Source organism: Cherax quadricarinatus, chromosome 1 (assembly GCF_038502225.1).
Source record: "Cherax quadricarinatus isolate ZL_2023a chromosome 1, ASM3850222v1, whole genome shotgun sequence".
In the NCBI taxonomy this organism is placed as follows: Eukaryota; Metazoa; Arthropoda; class Malacostraca; order Decapoda; family Parastacidae; genus Cherax; species Cherax quadricarinatus.
Window position 1 is genome coordinate 7,483,659 of NC_091292.1, and position 17,368 is coordinate 7,501,026.

Genomic DNA, 17,368 nt, shown 5'->3' on the forward strand with positions numbered 1-17,368 from the left:
TATCCGGAATAGATAATGCCCGAGAAGGAGAGAGATATAAAGAACAGAGCGTATACCACCTATGCAAGTGGACACGGGCTGCTGTGTAATGCAGCGAAGTACAAACAAATAGCTGATCTTACGGAATATCAGTGCGTAGAAGAAGGGCACTTTCATTAAAGGTCCCATCAGGAAAAGGATCTGAAGAATACAATAAATTATAGCCTGAGATGGGAGAGATAACAGCAGAGTGTAATTTTGGTTCCTGTAAGCAAACACCAACAGGGGAAAACTGGGAGAGAAACATCTGAAGCTCACCCCGATTACCCCTGAGGCCGCGTATATTCCACTGTAAATAGGCCATGATTGGCAATGATGAAGATACCTGAAATCCGCAGGTAAGGGTTCCTACGGACTAGAGGGGTTAGAAAAGTCCACATGCGGAGGCAGTGGAAAACGTTCAAGCAGCGAAGGAACGGTGCGTTGTGAAGAAAGGAGTTGCGCAGATGGAGTAGAGGAGAGAGAAGGAGCGGAGGGTGGATCAGTGTCCATTGATGGTTTGGTCTCTGCAATATATTCAGAGATTGCTTCAAGTGTTTCAGAATTCAGAGACGTCGTATGGGAGACAATATTGGAAATGGTAGGGGGAGGATGAGTAAAGATTGGAACTGTAATGGACTGTACCAAGGTAGGGGGGGGGGGCAAAAGGGTGGAGGGAACTGGAGAAGCGTGGAAGGGGACAGAAGAGGCAGAAACCTGGGAGGTGGCAGAAGAGGAAGAAACTTGGGAGGGAACAGGGGAGGAAGGTACAGTACGAGGAGGAGGGTGAACCTCTACACTTGTAACAGAGCCAGTGAGAGGGGGAGAACCAGGTACAGAGACAGGGAAGGGAAAATGAGGAGGTGGAAGATGGGTAGGAGGTGTTAACGGACCTTTTTTTGACTTTTGAGAAGTAGAGGGACGATTGGGAGGAGGTGTCATACGAGATCTCGTCGCTACTGAGGCTTGTGAGAGAGAACACGAAGAAGCGAGATCAGACTGAGACGTTGAAGTAGGGACGTCTGAGCCAAGGACAGCAAAAGAATTAGCTACAGGAGTGACTATGGGAGAGGTAACCACAGAGGTGGGTGCAGAAGATGGGATACCAGAAGTGGGGGGAAGTTTTGAAACACGGGAATAAGAAACACGAGGTAGTCTCCCTTGGAGGCAGAGATGAGAAACTGCCATGGCATAAGGGAGACCTTCTGCCTCTGAGGTAACGGATTTCCCACTCGTTTAAGTAGACTTGACAACGGCGAGAGTATGAAGGGTGAGCCTCATGACAATTAAGGCAAGAGGGAGGTCGATTGCAAGACGTATTAGAATGGTCATCGGCACCACAGACTGGGCATTTGGCGATAGATCTGCAATATTTCGCTGGATGGCCAAATCGCCAGCAATTTCTACACTGTTGTGGTGTAGAGATCACCTTTCGAACTTGTAACCGATGTCCTGCTACATAAACTGAGGATGGGAGTTCACGGCTGTCAAAAGTTAAACGAGCCACATTGCTAGGGTATCGTCTCCGCCCGCGGGCAGGAAGAACGTAAGTGTCTACCTTGAGGATTGGGAGATCTTGGAGTTCCAGCTGTTCAAGAATGTCAGTGCCACATGTCTGGAAATTTTGTTGAACTATGGTATGGGGCAGAATGACGGTACCACTACAAGAATTGAGGGAATGATGCTTTTCAATAGTTACAGGAACAGTATCGATATGGGAAAGACGAGAAAGCTCATGAGCCTGGGTAGCATTCTGTACGGTGACGATGCGCGTACCACTCTTAAGAGCATGAAAAGAAATATCTTTACCAACATGGCGTAGGAGTGCCTTGCCAATACTGTGGTCAGAAAGATAGGCAGTAGAGGAGTCGGTCGTAAAGTGAAGAATTTAGTCCATTGTGCAGTCTGAAACTGAGCGTGGAAAGGTAGTGAAGGACGTGTCGATCTTTTCTGAGAAGAACGAGAAGGTGGAGAAGTATCATCAGCAGGTAATTGTCGTTGGCGTTTAGGCGTGGGACCAGAGTTGGTCCGATGTGGAACGGGCAGGCGATTCGAAAATTGCCGCACCGTAGAGGGAGAGGCCGGAAGCATAGTCAGAGGAGAGCGAAGGTCAGATAAATCGAAGGAGTCAGTCGAGGCCTCAGTACCTGAAGCGGGTGAGGAAACAGCACCGGCAAGAGGTACAGAGGCATGAGGAGTGTCCGAAGAGTGGTCCAAAGACGAGGCGGGGTCAGAACGGGGTGCGGTATCAAGAAGGGGCCTGGGAGTAGCAGGTTCATGGACTAGGGCTGCCATGGTTAGGTTACTTCTTTCTTTTTGTTTTTAAGAAAAAAAAAAGAAAGAAAAGAAAATAAAAATAAAAAAAAGAATAAAAAAAGGGGGGACTGGGGAGGGATAGTTCCTAGGAGGAATGAAAGGGCCAGAAATCTCCCTCCGCGCCCAAGAGGACCTCAGCACCGCAAGTAGCGCAGATGCAGCATGGAACCCGTGCCATACCCTACCCATCATGCCAGTAAACCGGCAATCCGGGATAGCAACCTCACATCTGCCGAGCTACCTCGGTGGACAAAAGACAGGGCTGCCGGAAATCCGCCACAAAGCATACTTCCTTCGGCCACCACCCCCGGAATCCGAAAGGTGGCTTCCAGAGATACACCCGTCGCCCGAGAGACACCCAAAGCCACCCTCCGGGATACCGGAGAGGGATCAGGACATCCCCAGGTAATCCAGATTCCACGGCAAACTACGCCACTGCCAAGAACCTCAACGGAATGGGATGGACCCCGGTACCCTTTCCCCTACCTAGGAACTAGCGTGCCTGTGGGGGGGGGAAACCAAAGGCCAAAAAGGAAGGGCAAAAGGGAGGGGTGGGGAGGAGGAGGAGGAAAGGAAAAAGGGGAGGGTGGGGAGGATGGGATAGGGAACGGGGGATTGGGGGGTAATTAGGTTCAGTCTGAGGAAGTAGACCGACAGGTCTAATTCCTCAGACCAAGAGCCTCTTCACCACACCAAGGAGCCCCCCTTGAAGAGGGGAGAGCGTATAAATCTGTAGGGGAAGGAAGGCAGGGTAGGGGTCGTCCTCAAAAAGGTTGGAAGGAGAGGGTAAAGGTTTTGTGGGCGAGGGGCTTGGACTTCCAGCAAGCATGAGTGAGCACGTTAGATAGGAGTTAATGCAGACTACTCGTTTTTGGGGCCTGACGAGCTGTTGGAGTGTGAGCAGGGTAATATTTTGTGAAGGGATTCAGGGAAACTGGTTATTTTTATATAGCCGGACTTGAGTCTTGGAAATGGAAAGTACAATGCCTGAACTTTAAAGGAGGGGTCTGGGATATTGGCAGTTTGGAGGGACTTCTAAACTGTTGTATCTGAGCGCCTCTGCATGACAGTGATTATGTATGAGTGATGGTGAAAGTGTTGAATGATGATTAAAGTATTTTTCTTTCTTTTTGGGTTTTTCTTTCTTTTTGGGTTTTTCTTTCTTTTTGGGTCACCCTGCCTTGATGGGAAACGACCAGTGTTAAAAAAAAAAAAATTATATTAAGAACTAATCACAAACACTACATTAGCCCATTACAAATCATTTCTAATTTTTTTTACTGGGTTATCAAGGGTTACTGGCCCTTGCCAACCAGCTGCTGTATGGCCAGAACTCTTTTAGCATCAACTTTTTAACACCCATAGTATAGTAACCAATTCGTGTATACTCACAGAATAGGTACTGCTTTCTGGGAATGGCTTAAACCCTAATAGGGCAAACCTTCCCCACTTTACTAGGGAAAAAAAACTCCAGGATAAAATCCCTTACAGACAACCCACCCAATAAAAAAAAAATAATAGAATAAGTGAAAAGCAGGATGAAACAAAGTTTGTTGAAGATATGTTTAGCATCAAAGAACAAATCAGTAGCACCAGGCCACAGCATAATTCTAATAATGTGTGTCAAAGTACTAGCCTGGGCAGTAGGGAGGGATGGACAGGTACGTCTTCTGGAACAGATTAATATTGTAACTCAAACAACCACTGTACTGAAAATAAAACTCGTTCTACAATCTCCAGCAATTAAAGAATTATGAAAATTTATTTACAAGCTACTGAACAAATCCAATAAATTATTTTAAAACAAATGGCTGAATGCAGATGACATGCATATACTTAATGTACTTAAAAAGCAGGGCAGAGAAACATGTATTTGTCTTACTCTGAACAAAATTAGAGAAATAATTACCATGACAAGTGTCCCAATTGTAAATGCAAAAATATTCAGCACAATCTAATACAAAATCAATTTCTATAATATTAGCATGCAACACCAATACATGCACAATAAACTAGCAAAACATAAAAACAGTAGTCTCATTAATTCATATTACAACAAGAGCAAAACAGTTTATAAAATGTCTTATATTGAAAAGAAAGCATAAAATTATATTAAATGCCCATCCCTCTCTAGAAAATAAATCACCCCAAAGATATCTAGAGAGAATGGAAGAGGGAGGGAGTCATTGATGATCTATAACTTCATGAAGATGGAGGAGATCCAGGAAGTAGATAGGAAGACGAGATACAAGGTTACATCAATCAAGTGCACTGGAGGACAGGAAGAAATTGCACAGGTGGCAAATTTGCAGAGGATTAGAAGACTCTCCCAAGGCAAGCAAGCAGTGCCCAATCAAATTAATTTTCTAGCGCCACACAGCTCGGGACAGGATATTACAACAAAAACATCGACTGAAGACCACATGACAATACAATAGCGTATCTGAACTGGAACAGGATAGCAATTGAGAACAACGGAGGGTGTATGTGAAGACCTGTCAGACATGGGGAACAGCAAATGAAGAGCCGAGAGAGGGTAGCATCAAGCTCACGTAATTTCTCCAGATGTAACCTCTCTCTAAGCTGGTCCAATTCTGGGCCACCCCCTTCCCCTTTCATCAGCAACATTAACACCAATTGCTCACCCATCCCTCTTTCCAGAGGAAAAAGGGGAGCCAGAGGAGTGGCACTTCTAATCAGAAATCCAATGAATTTTGAAGAGGTGAGAAGGATACAGAAAAGAGGTGCACAACTTCATAGCGAGTTCAGTTAATACTGAGAAACCCAAAGTGGTATTCAACCAGCCACATAATACAAAACGAAAGCAAGAATGAGAAGACAATAATAAAGCGATGGTTGACATAGCTGAAGAACAGATACAACAGGGCCCATGAAGGTAGGAGAGAATCTCGCAAACAGCAGGTTAACCCTTTAAGGGTCCGTGCTGTAGATCTACGTCTTTATGTTCAGGGTCCAAACCGTAGATCTATGCCATGAGCTCAGCTCACTCTGATAAACTGTGAGTGGTAAATTTGGACCTAGATATGAGAGAATACATCTATGTGGTATGTGTGCACCACATAAAACAAATCCTGCAGCACACAGTGTATAATGAGAGAAAAAAAAACAGACCGTGATTTTCGATTAAAACAGAAACTTTGCAGTGTTTTTCGCAAGTTTTTATAGTTGTATTTGCGATTTCTTGGTTTCATTTGATAGAATGGAAGATGTATTACAGAATAGAGATGATTTTGATTGGTTTTAGCACTGGAAATGGCTTGAAACTGAGCTCAAAGTAGCGGAAATGTTAAATTTTTGCCGATGTTCAAGAGTAAACAACCTCACACGTCTAATACACGCCAGTTGGTGGGTCTAATATACATTCACAAATGTGGTGATGATATTTATACAATTATTACAATATTGCATAACAGTAAATCTTTTATAAAAATTCATTAAGTGAATAAAAAATCAAAATGGAATTCATTTTGTAAAGCCTCAAAACGTAACTAATGAACAGAGGAAATGTAGGAATGTAGGAATAAACAATGTAGGAATACCTACATTGTTTATTCTGGACCCTATTTTGAAATTGGAATATTTTGAACTTTGTATTAAATTAGTCAGAGGGCAGAAGAGGGGTTGTTGAGGTGGTTTGGTCATTTAGAGAGAATGGATCAAAGTAGAATGACATGGAAAGCATATAAATCTATAGGGGAAGGAAAGAGGGGTAGGGGTCGTCCTCGAAAGGGTTGGAAAGAGGGGGTAAAGGAGGTTTTGTGGGTGAGGGGCTTGGACTTCCAGCAAGCGTGCATGAGCGTGTTAGATAGGAGTGAATGGAGACGAATGATACTTGAGACCTGACGATCTGTTGGAGTGTGAGCAGGGTAATATTTAGTGAAGGGATTCAGGGAAACCGGTTATTTTCATATAGTCGGACTTGAGTCCTGGAAATGGGAAGTACAATGCCTGCACTTTAAAGGAGGGGTTTGGGATATTGGCTGTTTGGAGGGATATGTTGTGTATCTCTATACGTATATGCTTCTAAACTGTTGTATTGAGCACCTCTGCAAAAGCAGTGATAATGTGTGAGTGTGGTGAAAGTGTTGAATGATGATGAAAGTATTTTCTTTTTGGGGATTTTCTTTCTTTTTTTTGGGTCACCCTGCCTCGGTGGGAGACGACCGACTTGTTGAAAAAAAAAAAAAATTAAATTGGACAAATTACCAATTTCCAATCACTTTATTTTGTATTTGAAACAGTTGACTTGGCGATTTGTGCTCAATCGATAGAATAGAAGTAATACTAGTGAAATAGCTAAGAATTTGGTCGACTGGAATAATGTAATTAGCCTAAAATGGGAGTCAAAGTCGGCAAAATCGCCGATTCGTAAATATCGCTGACACATCAAAATTCGCAAGAGCATAATTTTGTCAATTTTCCATCAAATTTCGTACCTTTTGTTTTATTACCTTCAGAAAAAGATTCTCTACCATTTCATAAGAAAAAAGAAAAAATTTTTTTTTAAATTCTTGGACCATGGTGCGCACTTTGAAATTTGGCCTCTGGACCCTGAAAGGGTTAAGAGGTGGGGCCAGGAGCTAAAACTTGTTTCCTGAACTCACATACAGGTGGGTATATACGCAAGTACAAATGAAAAATGAAACTTGGTAGTAATCTTAACAGGTGAAGAGGTAATGTGGGCTAATTTTTATAAAATGCTCAAAATGGAATGCATCACAAGAAAACAATTTTGGAATGCTTTATATAAAAACTGATGGATAAGAAAAGTGAAGAGAATGAGTTTAAGAACAGGATGAGGAGAGTAAAACTTACCACGAATGAAACAGCTCATAAATGCAAATTAGAGAACAAAAACTTGACAATAGTCCAGGACAAACCTAAATGTCCAGTTGTCACCTCTGATTTATGGGTTAACTGAGAATATAAGTTGAGGCAACGTCTATTTGAAAAGTGGGAATCTAATTTGTAAGTGTATACCATTAAGCAAGGAAGTCCAAAACTAACAGGAAGCAAGCCAAATGGCCAACATATCTTTGATAAGCTTGGCAATAACTCATGTAGGGAGGATATAGAAGGCAAGAAGTGATGTTGGTAAAAATAAACATAGTACGGTGGACCCCCGCTTAACGATCACCTCCTAATGTGACCAATTATGTAAGTGTATTTATATAAGTGTGTTTGTACGTGTATGTTTGGGGGTCTGAAATGGACTAATCTACTTCACAATATTCCTTATGGGAACAAATTCGGTCAGTACTGGCACCTGAACATACTTCTGGAATGAAAAAATATCGTTAATCGGGGGTCCACTGTATAAGGAAAATGCTTTGGAAATGTCCAGGTCTATAACTGGAAAAATTAGTCACTGTATAAAAAAGTAAAATGAACAAAAACATGAATGAATGGAGAAGAGTGGGTTGGGGTGTGAGCAAAGTAACTTAGAGATTCAGGAAATATACCACATGAAGTAGACCCTCGGTTAACGATATTAATCCGTTCCAGAGCTTGTCCTTAACCGATTTTATTGTTATCCGAATTAATTTTCCCCATAAGAAACAATAGAAATCCAATTAATCCGTTCCAGACACCCAAAAGCATTAAAACAAAATAATTTTATTTACATGAAATATACATTTCCCTACACAGAAAACAATGAGACATGCAGGATAAATACATAAATAAATACGAAAATGACACTTGCCCTTATTGAAGAGTAGTGATGAGTGATGACACTTTTTCTTGAACACTCTGGAATTTCAAAGTGATACACGAGTAAAGACTTCACTTTGTAACCCCCACTAGCATTACAACAAAACATGAGAATTAGCCTGTCTTTCATAGGCTTGTGTCCTGGGTGTGCCTTTTCCTCCTGAGTAATGCAGGTCCTGTTTGGCATTTTCTTCCAGAACAGGCCTGCTTCGTCACAACTGAACACTTGTTGGGGTTGGAATTTTTCAGCTTCGCCATGCCTTATCACATTGTGTATGCCATTACGATACTTAAATCTCTCAAACCAACCTGAGCACTAGTTCCAGGCATTTTTTCCTGTTAACCTGGGTGTTAGTCGACTGGTAAGGGTCGCATCCTGGTGGACAAGATTAAGGACCCCAATGGAAATAAGTTAGACAGTCCTTGATGATGCACTGTCTTTCTTGGGTTATCCTGGGTGGCTAACCCTCTAGGGTTAATTATTTCTCAGATAATTGTTTCTTGTTAAGCCACACCAACATCAGTCTCCCCACATCTTTGAGTAGTATTTGCGATCTCTGTTTTGTAAGCCTATTTGGACCATTCGCAACAACAGCTTCCTTGACCGCCTTTTCCTTGGCCAAGGTAGTAGTGATGGTTGAATACGGTTTGTTATATAACCTGGCCAACTCAAAGAGACACACTCCACTTTCGTATTCTGCGATGATCTCTTTCTTCAATTCCATAGTATTTCTTACCCTCTTTACCACAGGGCTGGCAGTAGAAGCTTTCTTTGAGCTTGTAACTGCTTATTTAGCAGTTACAAGCACTAAAAATAATGGAATAATACAAAATGTATCACATGTACGCATGGAATCATCCATACTGGCTTTGTAAATAATGGCACACTGGCCACACTGGAGTGGCCGGGCGGGCGGCTCAGGCTGCGCAGACACATTCTGGACGATTGTCCTTAACTAGTTTTTTATCGCTAGCCGAGCCAATATTTTGACGCAAAAACGTATCGGTATCCGATTTTATCGCTATCCGATGGCATCGTTAACTGAGGGTCCACTGTATATACATTTATAAAAAAAATACTGTACTTTAATAATGGACAGCACAATGTTAGGATGTTGAAAACACACCATGTACCTTTCCCCAGAGTGAACTCAGAAAAGTGTACAACAGGTACTATATCGGGTAGAAGACACTGAACACTTTTAACCATATCCCAAGTTTACTGAAGAAAGTAATAAACAAGCTTCTTAAAAAGATAAAACAACTTACATGATTCTCCTGCTTTGGCATAGATGTCATCCAAAACCTGCGAGAGCTCTTCGTCCACCTCTTCACCATGGAATACAAACTCCTCTTCATTCTTATTTTGATGAATTGGATGACGTTTGAGCTTCTTTTTCTTGGGAGATTGCTTAAGCAACTGTTCAATCAAGGGGGATGGAGTGACATTCCTGTAACAAGGTAGGGGGTTAAGTAACATTAAGAGTTATCTCAAATTACAATTACTGTGCTACAACATTTTCAAATGAAAATACCACAATTTTCAGTTTCAAAGCTTGACTTACTTTTTACCTAAAATCAATTAAACCCTAAAACTAATAATATAAAATAAGCATCGACATAAAAGCCCATTTACAGAAAATTGTACTTTTACAATTTCTTAACTCAAAATTCATACTTTAACACTAGGGACATTTTCAGTATATAAATTCATTAATATTTTCTGGCTTTAAGAGCAGTCTTAATGAAGACTTACCAGATTAAAGAAAATTATGAGAAATTTTGAAATTCCATGACAATGATAAGGGATAAATTCAATACTCACTTTACTGTACCACTACTCTTTACCCTTTTCAATCAAATATCACATTTAAAATATAAGGACTCTTAGTCATGTATAACTCAGAACACATTATGGGAATTACATGAAACCACCATAACTACAAGTAGATAAACCAAATACAGCGATATTTAACCCTTTCACTGTCGGGACCCCAGATTCTAAACTCGCTCTCTGCGTCGAAAAATATTTGAAAAAAAAACAAAAAAATTCTTATGAAATGACAATCTTTTCCTGATGGTAATGACACCAAAAGTATGAAATTTGATGGAAAACTTACAGAATTACGCTCTCGCGAAGTAAGCGGTCTCAGCGACACGTACACATCAGCGATTTCGCCCAATTTGAGCCTTATTTTCGGCCAATTCCACTGTTCCAATCTACCAAACTTGTAGCTACATTACTAGAACTTCATTTGTTCCATCGATTGAGTACAAGAAAACGCCAATTCATTGATTTCAACTACCCAATAAAGTGGTCAGAGATTGGCAATTTGGCCAATTTTTCACAAATTTGAAAAGATGCCAATTTCAAAATAAGGTCCAGAATAAACAATGCAGACATTCCTGGCATTAAAATAACTTTCTCTGTTCATTAGTCATGTCTCCAGGTTCCTCTTATATTACTCTTGCTTTCCATTTCGAATTTTTATTCACACAAAAAATAGAAGATTTACTGTTATGCAGACTACTCCATTACTCCAATAATTGTATAAATAATGTCAACCTATTCATGATTGCATATTAGACTGGCCAGTTGTACATGTATTGGATGGTGACATCTGTTTACTCTTGATTATCAGCAAAAATCAAATTCACTAAATATTACCCTGCTCACACTCCAACAGATCGTCAGGTCCCAAGTATCATTCGTCTCCATTCACTCCTATCTAACACGCTCATGCACTCTTGCTGGAAGTCCAAGCCCCTCACCCACAAAACCTCCTTTACCCCCTCTTTCCAACCCTTCTGAGGACGACCCCTACCCCTCTTTCCTTCCCCTATAGATTTATATGCTTTCCATGTCATTCTACTTTGATCCATTCTCTCTAAATGACCAAACCACCTCAACAACCCCTCTTCTGCCCTCTGACTAATGCTTTTATTAACTCCACACCTTCTCCTAATTTCCACACTCCGAATTTTCTGCATAATATTTACACCACACATTGCCCTTAGACAGGACATCTCCACTGCCTCCAACCGTCTCCTCGCTGCTGCATTTACCACCCAAGCTTCACATCCATATAAGAGTGTTGGTACTACTATACTTTCATACATTCCCTTCTTTACCTCCATAGATAACGTTTTTTGTATTTCCGCTAATTTGAGCTCAATTTCAAGGTACCTTTCATTGTGAAACCAATCAAAATCATCTCTATTTTTGTAACATATCTTCCATTCTATCAAATGAGACCAAGAAAACAAAAATACAACCATAAATACTGTACAAAAATGCACCTGAAAGTCAGCGTTTTAAACCAAAAACAAGCAATCAGATTTGTTTTTTCTCATTATGCACTACGTGCTGTAGGATTTTTTTTTTTATACTGCGCACAGTGACCATGCAGACCCATTCTCTCACATGTAGGTCTACCAGCTTTCTCCTGCTAGATTTGAAGCTGCTAGAATTTTGGTGTATTAATATGGCACCAACACTGGTTCGTAAGCCGTACTAATACGGCACCGATAGTGAAAGAGTTAAGAGTCTCAAACATATCTAGGGAGATTGTGAACTCTGAGCATGCATATGTATATGCACTTGTAATGTGCCCTTTTGGGTGTACAAACATAAGCAACAACTAATTAACTCGTGTATATTTATTTTGGCAAAAGTACAAACAATTCAGAGAAAGCAATTACCTCACTGGGGTGATGTATGCATGGAATACTTGCTACTGTGTAAATGGCAAATAGACTAACTTGTTTATCAACCAACTTTCCCTGGGACTAAAGATTGATGCTGGGTTTACTAAATTTATTAAAACAAATTAATTCTTTGGTCTATTTGTTTAATTCCTCTGACTTAACAAGACCTACCAACTGAAGGCATCAATGTCCCAAAATTACAGATTACAGCAATAAAATTACCCATTTAATATATACTTCACCACTTGAAGCATACAGTTTCAGGCAGATCACTAAAAAGCACTGAGAAACATTTAAATTTAATCAAATTAAAAACTGACTATGAACCAATGAAAAATTCAAAGGGCAATTTTAGCAAGTTACCAAAGGCAAAAATTCGGTATGATAAAAGTTATGACAAGCTAGGAAGGCTAATTATATATAAAAAAAAAACTATTATAATTTTTTTAGTAACAAGACAGCTCTGGAAGATTGTGAAGAACATTAATAACAATAAATCACAGTAAAGAAGGCCAGGTATTACAGCTATTCACTAGCTGCATCATTAGTATTGAATCATAGTACAAGACACAAAGTACTGTTACTCAATGCCATTTGTACAAGAGACAAGGTACACTAACTAAATGCCATTTTCAATCATTAGCATTTAATTGCAGTATACACGACCAGGTACTAATGATAAATGCAAGCGTAAATACAATACTTTCTATAAACTCCTTGGCTGGTCTTTCAGTTAGGCCAGTGAAGAATCAGGCTTGTTTTAACTTGATCAGCAAACTAACAAAATAACTTACAGAGTGCACAAACAAATTTGCAAATTACCATCAAAAAAAAAATAAATCCAAATAATTACAATATATTTCAGCAATTGAATGGATGTTATCTATTTTGTAAAATTAAATATACCTCTAGGAACCTTAAATAATAAATATAAAAAAACTTTTTAATACTAGGAATACTAAAGGAAAGGTCAACTTTAGTAAGAATAACCAAGGGCTTAAAATTTATTATCACAGACTAATTAGTGTCAAAATGAGGATGACACCATTAACATAAGATGCCACTGAAGATATCAAGAACACAGCACTTCTTTGCAATTCAATATAAAAGCAAAAATAATACACATTATGAATGTAGTAACATCAGTGTTGAATGAACACAAATCATGTTTAACTTTTAAATCAATGTTGAATAAAAAATGCAGGTATACACGATTTTCAAAAGTAATATAAAGCGGAAAAAAAATACAATACTGTAAATTCTGCAACCATGTCAACAGAGACTTCACAACTCAAGAGTTCAAAGAAATGTATGAAGTAACACAGGAATAAGCTTCATACTTAAAAATAACCAAACTGCAGCCAAGTGATCCTGCAGTCTTGCAGCTAATACAACACACATACATACACATACACACACACACACACACACACACACACACACACACACACACACACACACACACATAAAAATAAACACACTCCTAAATGTAATATTAACTATACAAATAAAAATAAATAATAACAGCAATTAATAGCAGTAACTGAATACTGTACTCAAATCCAAAAGTCAGATCAGCAATACATGTGAGCTAGATGGCACTCAAGAAGCTACATCAGTTTAGGATTAATGTGGCAAAGAGTATGCCTCATATCAGCCATGGAGGGAACTTGGGCTCAACTGAAGTGATCAATGTTTGATGAACACATGAGGGAGGAGGAAGGGGAATGAAACCATTGAAACCTAGGTACACCTTAATGCCAGATAGGGGCACTTAAATATGTAAGGGATTCAAGAAAAATCAAAATTGGAATGAGCAATGGATTGATTTGCTGAATATATATTTATATATATAATATGCTACAAGACCAATGAAGAAATAAAGGGCTAAATAAGGCACTTTTTGTAAAAACAAATCACAAATGTGAACAAAAGATTGACAAGAAATGAAGAAACTTAAAAAATAATAATTTAGTGTTAGTACAGTTGTAGGATAGAAAAAAAAAAAAGTTTAGAAGCTCCACTGAAATTTTGAGTTTACAAAGAGAAGGTAAGGAAGAGAATGATCAATAATTTGTCCATCTTTCATGAGTTCCCAGATCACTAATATTGCAACTGGACACAACATTAATTAAGAAAAGAATTAAAGTTACATCATTCTTTCATATAACTAAATATTTTTGTTCATCAAGTTGATACAAATTTTGTCTAAAAATCACAAATGTATAAAATGGAAGGCTAGACAGGATATGAAAATTTGAGTAACAAAAACACACTTACAATATTTGAAAACAAATTTCAAAGTGGATAACCTCTATAATGAATCTCAGATATCACTTGCGTATGTCAATCTTTGAAAATCTGGCCATTTGAGGTTTTTATGCTTTATCAGCATTTCCAATTTTGTACCTTTGTCTTGCACCCAGTTATATTCAGATGATTAACAATTCAGGTCCATTACTACCTACCAGGAAGGAAATGATGCCTTGTCAATTTTAAAAAACTTTTTAGATTCAGGATTCATAAACTGGCCAAAATGTTGTGGCATTACCATCATAGGCCAACAGCCAGGCCAAAATGTAAGGGGATTTATTTCAGCACAACCTATACAGACCTCTGACCCTAAACACAATTCTGTTGCTTTATCTTGATTTCTGTCCTTTAAGGAAACTCTAGTATGTATCTTCCTCTTTTTATGAAGCATGGATTTCTTTCTCTTTAAAGGAAAAGACTTTGGTTGATAGTGAAATGTTTGTGGCATTTGCTTACGAAATCTGAAGCGTGTCACACCAGGTGATGCACAATGAAATTCTTGGGGAGTATTGTTAAAATTTGCAGCATCATAGTGAGAAACATAATTATTCTGCTCTTCCATTTCACCATCAGAAAGATGAATCATTTCATTTTCTGTAGCTGTATCTGTGTTTGAGGAACACACAGATGCTAAGTCCATATCAACAGAATCAGTGTCGGTTTCATCTTCATAATGTCTTGATTTTAGGTATTTCCAAAACATTCCACAAAGAGCACAAACCTGTCCATCACACTCGTGGTCAAAATATTTGTCCCAGTCACTTTTATCATTTGGAGGGGTGGCAAGTGTTGTGTAAGTATAATGCTCATGTGTTTCACACATGACTCCATCACAAGTTACTTTCCTACAGGATAATTCATTTTTAACACCAAAATATTCTTCATTTACTTCAAAAAGTAGATCTCTATAAATTTCTATTAGTGATGGTACCTTCCAATCATTTTCTAGTTTATTTAAAGATTTTTTGGTTATTTCCGTATCTTGCAAAATATTTTCTTTAATATTCACAGACTCAATTCTCATTTTCTTATTTGGTAACTCTTTAATTTCTATTACTGCATCACTAACACTTTGTAAGGACTGTTTAGAAGCAAAATTATACTTTTTACTAGCCACTACTGCTTTATCAGTCTCAGAATTTTTTTCCATCTTATTTGCTTCTGAATGAATTAAAAAACATTCTTTATCAATCTCATCATAAGGCTCAATTATGTCACCTTCAATATCCTCCATAGCATTTATGGGAAAACTCGAACAACTCAAATCAAGTGGTTCTTGATAACTATACTCTTCACAAGTTGCAGACAAATCAATAGTTTTGCTCTGTAGTGGGGTTACATTAACTAAATTATCAGAGTTTGCAAGTTTGCTATGAGATGGGGTTATACAGAGCAAATGATCTTCTGAGCTTGTAAGCTGTCTGCACAATGGGGTTAATTGAGCTAACTGATCTTCATGTACTGCTTTGTTATGCAGTGGGGTTAAGCAAAGTATATGATCTGACCTTGTCCTATGTGGTGGAGTTGAACAAAATGAATGTTCATCTGGGTTTACAGTCTCATTGTATGGATGGTTTAAAGGACACAGCACAGCTGCTGGGTCTACTTTCTTACTATGGGATGGGATTAAACAAACAAAATCTTTACCTAATACTTTATTACATGGTACTGTTAAATGAACAGTGTGGTTTTCCGAACTGAAGTTTGTGTCTCCATGGACTCTGTCATCTACAATAGATACGCATGTACCAAGTTCTGGATCACAGGATGCTGTGATCACTGACCCACTAAAAGAGGGTTGTATGCATGACTCTGCTAGAGCAAGCATTTCTGGATCTATAGCTTCAAATTTTGAGTGCGCACTAATATTTCCTTTCTGTAAAATGCCTTTCTTTTTGAGATTATTCTGTTTGGCAACTAAAGTATTTCCTGCTAATGCTGAGAAATCAGTGTGCAGAGAGGGGATCCTAGCATTACTAGACTCAGAGTCTGAAGGCAAAAGAAGAGTGGATGGTGAGGAGGGAGACTCAGGCTCTGATAGAGATGCTGGGCTAAGAGTTCCATAATCACTCAAGGGAGAGGGCTGAGGAAGCTCCGAAAGTTCCAACCGAGGCTCTACTGATTTAGGAACCATTTTATCTGGATGTAGCTTCTTGAAATGCTTGCCTAAATTATTACAAGATGAGTAATACTTATCACACAGAGAACAATAATGTTTAGTAGGCACTTTATTTTTGGCATGGTCCTTCATATGCTGGATAAATGCTCTTTTATCAACAAGTTCATTGCACATTGAACAATGATAACCAATTAGTGGTCTGGGACCTAGAGATGGTGAAGGAGTAGGATAGAATGTGGGAAAGCTGTGAGCCACCTTATCTGGCTTAGGTGTTTCTTCCTGATACAGGGTAAATGGCAGGTAGGCAGGGACAGGAGGAACTATTGGGGTGGGAGAGATTGGTCGGAGAGAGAGAGCAGGGGGTAGGGAGAGATGGAGCGTGGCTACTTCATCCAGCCCACAAGCCACAGCTTCAAGATCATTGAGCCACTTCGATTCTCGGCAGCAATCAATCAGCTGCTCTATCTTCCCTCCATGGCTGTACATTCTGCGGCTCCAACACTTACAACTGTGCCTGAAGGGGACCACTATTAGCTAGAGCATGCATAAGCTACAAGACAAAGCCAAATAAGAAAATAAAAAGAAGAGAGCAAGCAGCAAATGGAAAATAGTCATTAGGTAATGAAGATGTCTATATTAAATTATATTTTTTAGCAAATAAGCAAGCAAATGCCAAGCAAAGATATATTTCAAGATTGAATCATGCAAGCATTAATACAAATAGCTTTTGGGACAAGAGCAAAGGGTTAAAAAGCATTTGTAGCCCAAGATATTACACTAATAAAAGGCATTTTCAAAATACTACATGAACAAGTTGACATCATTCAGTTGTAATAAATGCATGTACCAATATACAGTACATCAGATAAATTTTAGCAAGCTGTGAGTGTTTCCCTACTGGATCTAGCCTAGGGCACCCTAATCTCTTCATCAAAATATCTTCAGTGAATTTATTGTCTAAACTCTGCCTCCACTAATTTCATCTTCAAATCTAGTTTACAGGCAAACCTAACATTGACAAAGAAAATGCATACTTTGTTTCCTTTTACTTTCCTTGTTTATTCACCTATTCATGAAATTTCCATGAAAATATCTGATTAAAAACAAATTAAAAACTGATACTTAAGGGCCACACATTCTCATTAATTCTACCAACAATTA

At 39.0% G+C, this 17,368-nt stretch overlaps 1 protein-coding gene across 3 annotated transcripts in view; it reads right to left on the minus strand.

The window, feature by feature from the left end:
* LOC128690930 (uncharacterized) overlaps positions 1 to 17,368 on the minus strand; it is a 112,535-nt gene that overhangs the window by 16,305 nt on the left and 78,862 nt on the right. For 2 of the 3 annotated variants that reach the window (XM_070091542.1, XM_070091497.1), the window contains one exon: positions 9,337 to 9,518. In XM_070091542.1, the coding sequence (XP_069947643.1) occupies positions 9,337 to 9,518 (182 nt within the window). Of the gene's footprint in view, positions 1 to 9,336; positions 9,519 to 11,243; positions 16,722 to 17,368 lie in introns of those variants that run through there. The other variant, XM_070091582.1, reaches the window with a different exon arrangement.